At 38.9% G+C, this 5,096-nt stretch overlaps 1 protein-coding gene across 2 annotated transcripts in view; it reads right to left on the bottom strand.

Moving 5' to 3' along the window:
• Positions 1 to 2,519: 2,519 nt before the first annotated feature.
• The window catches only part of LOC107703939 (homer protein homolog 2-like), a 12,595-nt gene continuing 10,018 nt past the window's right edge, over positions 2,520 to 5,096 (bottom strand). The window contains exons 7-9 of one of the 2 annotated variants that reach the window (XM_016506750.1): positions 4,926 to 5,006; positions 3,753 to 3,973; positions 2,520 to 2,538 (exon numbers count right to left, since the gene is read on the bottom strand). In XM_016506750.1, the coding sequence (XP_016362236.1) occupies positions 3,785 to 3,973; positions 4,926 to 5,006 (270 nt within the window). In that variant the 3' untranslated portion in view covers positions 2,520 to 2,538; positions 3,753 to 3,784. Of the gene's footprint in view, positions 2,539 to 3,015; positions 3,974 to 4,925; positions 5,007 to 5,096 lie in introns of those variants that run through there. The other variant, XM_016506749.1, reaches the window with a different exon arrangement.

Raw genomic sequence — 5,096 nt, 5'->3', positions numbered from 1 at the left:
ATGATACGGTCTAAATCCTGACTGGAAATCCTCACAGATACCATTTCTCTCTAAGAAGGAACATAGCTGAGAGGATTCTGCCTTTTCTAGTATTTTTATCAGAAAAAGGAGATTTGAGATCGGTCTGTAATTAACTAATTCCCTAGGATCAAGTTGTGGTTTTTAATGAGAGGCTTATTAACAGTCAATTTGAAGGTTTTAGGGACAGATCCTAATGACAATGATGAATTAATAATATTCAGAAGAGGATCTATGACTTCTGGAAGCACCTCTTTTAGTAGATGATTTAACAAGTTTATACAATTCTTCCTCTCCTACAGCAGAGAATGAGTGGAATTGTTCCTCAGGGGATCTATAGTGTTATTGTAGCTGAGGGCTGCATGGATTTAATTTGATTTATATATAGATATATTTTTTAAACAATTTTTTCAAGTTTATAATGTCATTACTGCTGTGCCATTGGGTAATGTCTGCGGCTGTTGATGCTTTATTTTTGTTAATTTAGCCAAGGTACTGAATAAATAACTGGGGTTGTGTTCGTTTTTTTTCTAAAAGAGACGAGAAGTAAGCAGATCTAGCAGTTTTTAAGGCTTTTCTGTAGGGCAGGGTAAAAAATATTGATTTCTCGATTTTAATCAATTCTCATTTTTATGAAACAATATTGATTCTTAAACCCGAAGAATCAATTAGACTAGCCTATTTTCAGTTAATGAAGGGAACATTGTAGCATGCCTCCCATCCAATAAATCACAATAAGCTTTGTGCTTTATTACTTTTGAGTAATAGTCCCAGATTTCAAATTCTGTCCATTTTATTGCAGTATCCAAACAATAAATGCCAATTTTTACCGTTCTTCAATGTTTTATGTTTGAATAAATCTGACAGAGTTTTAAATGACAGGCACCAATTGTATATATTTCAACAAAAACAAAACAAAAAAACAAAACAATGAATTGGAGTAGAAATATAATTATGTAGTTGTAACTTTATTATTATAAAACTTAATTGAGTGTAATTTAAGTGTTTGTATACAAATCAGTTAATTTGAACCTTCAAAATTATAGTAATGTAGTACCAACTGACTCGCATGTATATTTTACAGCTTTAGTTGAGTTTTTTTCCTTGAGAAAATTTGGCATATACTGTACCTGATATATCCAAAATAATTGATATTGAATCGAATCAAATTGGAAATCAAATCGAAAGCTTGTGAATCAGAATCGAATCGAACCTACTTTACTGTAGGAGGAAGTACTTTCCCTCCATGCAATACGAAATACCTCTTGTTTTGTTTTCTTCCAGCTGCGCTCCATTTTCCGGGCTGCTCTCTTTAGGGTGCGAGTGTGCTCATTATACCACGGTGTCAAACTGTTTTCCTTAATCTTCCTTAAGCGTAAAGGAGCAACCATATCTAAAGTGCTAGAAAAGTGAGATTTAATAGTTTCTGTTACACCATCAAGTTGTTCTGAGGTATTGGATATGCTAAGGAATTGAGATAAATCAGGAAGATTATTTACAAAGCAGTCTTTTGTGGTAGAAGTGATGGTTCTACCATACTTGTAACAAGGAGTAGAATTTACAGCTTCAGCTATATGAAGTTTGCACGAGACTAGATAATGATCCGAGATATCATAACTCCTGACACGAGTTGTCTAACCCCAATAGAGTTCAGAATGTCTAGAAATGCTGATCCCAATGCATCTTTTTCATTATCAACATGGATATTAAAATCACCAACAATTAAGACTTTATCTGCAGCCAGCACTAACTCGAATTATACTTGAACCCAGACTTCTGAGAAATATTGAGAATATTACTATAAATTGTAGCAACACCTACCCCTTTACATTTTGGAGCGGCTCATGTTTATAGCAGTAATCTTGGGGGGTAGACTCATTTAAAATAATGCAATCATCTGGTTTTAGCCAGGGTTCTGTCAAACAGAGCATATCTAGGTTATGATCTGTGATCAAATCATTTACAAAAAGTGCTTTCATCAAAACATCAGCTCTGGATGATTATACAAAATGATCAAGTTGTCATTGCTTTAAAATGCACATTCATTTTGTTTAAATGCATATATGGTATTTGTAAATTCTGTAACTTGTAGCATCTTCCAACTGTACTTTCTGATATCATCTCATAAAAGACTATTGTGGTGTTGTAACAGAAACATGCATTTTCTGAAAAGGTGCTTTGAAACATGTACTGTGAAAAGTATTATATAAATAAATGTGAACTAAACTAAATTGAACTGAAAGAGCCATTGTATTGTTGGTTACTGTACAGTTTTGATGTCATGGACACTGACAATACACTTACAAGAGCCATTGCAGTATTGGCCTTATTCCCTTATTCAGTCCTTGACTGTTACCATCAAAATTGTCAGACATTTCTACTGTAGCATTTTGAAGTAGAGATATGGCGCCTCCAATTGGGCCAATATTACAGTGTTCTCCTGTTACTGTATTGTCATATCTACCAAACTTATGGGTTCATATCTTCAAAATGAGAGAGTGTGTGAGAGAGAGAGAGAGAGAGAGAGAGAGAGTGAGAGTGAGAGTGAGAGTGAGAGTGAGAGTGAGAGTGAGATTGAGATTGAGATTGAGATTGAGATTGAGTGAGAGAGAGAGAGAGAGAGAGAGAGACAGAGAGAGAGAGAAAGTGAGAGAGTGAGAGTGTGTGTGTGAGTGTGGACCAGATGAAGGTGCGACACACAGATCCTGAGCATCACTGAGCACAGTGTTTCTATGGAAACAGACTTTGTTACAGTGACATCACAGAAATCTACACACAACGATAAAACAACTATATGAACAAATGTATTCACATCTGGATCGCAGTATACACAATAAGCTGATGAGCACAATAAATAGCAGCCGTGTGTGGGATGCAGGTTGCCAAGGCAACACATCCTCTCACCAATCAGAGGGCGAGAGAGAGAGACGCCCACCGCCTGTAAGAGCCTCGAACATCGCTAATAACTACAGAAACACAGAGATCTCCTTCAGAAACTAGATTTCCACAATTATTTATTTTACAATTTTGATCAACAAAAGTGTTTTTTTTTTCCAGAAAGAGGGAAAAAGGCTCAAGTTTCCAGTAAGGTGTGTGTGTGTGTGTTTTAGAGGGTGTTAAAGACACTCGCCCACATTAAACACTCTATAATACACCAGCCACGACATTCAAACAGCATCAAGAGAAAAACAACAACAACTGAAAGGAACTGAGGAGAGTTTGGAAGCTCAAGCGCTCCGATCACAGACTCAGGAAAGGCAGAGATTATTCTAAAAAAAGCAAGTGTAAATTATCCCATCACCCGAGTGTCACACACACACACACAGAGCGGAGGAGCACGTCACAAACACTGCTGAGCACGACACACACATCTGCACAGAACAAGCACACTGCCTTCATCACAGCAGATATTTGGCTCATATTTTCATCGATCAGAATAAGAATAATCTGAAAGCGTCTCCATCTCAAAAACACAAACAAACCAACAGAAGCAGAAGAGAAGTGCGTCCTGCTGCCTGAGGCGAGTATTGCATGAGGAGCCTCTCGACGCCTCGCGTTAAACAGGACGATTGTCAGAAGAGTTTATGAGGGCAGGCGGAGAGAGAGAGCGCCACCTTCAGGCACTTAGTGATTCTGCAGTTCACCTGTGTTTGTGCATATCAGCGATTCCAAAGGGCCCTGAGATCTGCAGCAGTTAAATTCAGCCTTCAGTCCGCACGTGTGTGTGCGTGTGTGAGAGAGAGAGTGTGTGTGTGTGTGTGTGTGTTCAGTTATCGACGCCCAGTTTAGAAATGCCCTGACGAACTTCATGGAGCTCATCAATCTTCCCGTCCAGAACGTCCATGAACTTCTTGAGATCGCTCTTGATGTTCTTCTGTTTCTGCTGACTGTCGTCGATCTCGCTCTGCAGGAGCGTCATCTTCTCGCTCAGGTCTCTGTTGGCCGTTTCTGCAGCCTGTAAAACATCAGTAAACACATGCAGACGTGAACCTCTCCAACACGAGTCAACATGCAGAACCGCGAATTCACACTGGCATGATGAACGTTTATTAACAATATTCTAACAGCATGAGTATTCCTGGAGCAGTCGTGTGTGTGAGGTTAAAGTTCAGTGCTGTAAACAGAGACAGTCGTCTAAAGTTCGGCGCACGGCTGCAATGCAAAACTGCAGAAACGCAGCAGCACTGAATCAAATGCTTCGTTTTGAAACACTGAAGAAAATAACACACATCTCTAAATAAAGCAACACAGCGTCTCAGTGTTCATGTTCACTGCCAGACTCACTTACACAATTACAGAAACTCCAAAAAACAGATTAAACGAATTGCGATTGACGCACATATAGAGTAACAAACTCTAGTCCTGAACTCATCTGAAAAGTATTTAAAGAAAACCTGCCATTGATTTATACTGACAGCATTCAGAACAATCACTGTAATATTTGCATCGTGAATTAGTGATTACAAACATTAGGTTTTCATGAGCAGATACAGCTGTGTATGTGACACAAAGACTAATCTAATATTTTCATATCGTGTCACGTGTCTTTCAGAGCAAATGTGTGACGCAGATGCTAAATGCAGTCTGATTAACATGTGCAGACGCCAAAATACAATCACATCACCTGGATCTGTTAGTCCAACAAAAAACGGATTGATTTCAGCTCAGCTAAAGCATTTACATGACATCTGAAAAAGACATTTTACTGCTTTAGTCTGACTGAGACTGAACTTTTAAAATTTCCTTCAGCAAATTCAAACTAGTAGCTGTTGCTCCATCAGTGTAATCCACCAAACACCTTCACAAGCAAATGTGAGGATTCTCAGTGAAGGAATGAACCGTGTACTCAGACCGATCTGCGACTGAGGTCCGTTAGAAGAATGTGTGTTTGTTTGTTTGTTGCTCACCTGTAGTTTGGCCGTGATGCTTTCACATTTCGTCATGAGCTGCGGGATGGTTTCAGCCTGTTTGCGCAGGTCCTCGAGCTCCTGAAAAACACCATCATACGTGTGTGAGTGAGTGTGTGTGTGTGTGTGTGTGCACGCGTGTGTGTGAGTGTGAGAGAGAGTGTGTGTGTG

The sequence above is a fragment of the Sinocyclocheilus anshuiensis genome, unplaced genomic scaffold (assembly GCF_001515605.1).
Source record: "Sinocyclocheilus anshuiensis isolate Anshui unplaced genomic scaffold, SAMN03320099.WGS_v1.1 scaffold1059, whole genome shotgun sequence".
Lineage (NCBI taxonomy): Eukaryota > Metazoa > Chordata > Actinopteri > Cypriniformes > Cyprinidae > Sinocyclocheilus > Sinocyclocheilus anshuiensis.
The sequence above is the reverse complement of the archived record's forward strand: the minus strand, read 5'-3'. Positions and strand labels throughout refer to the sequence as shown.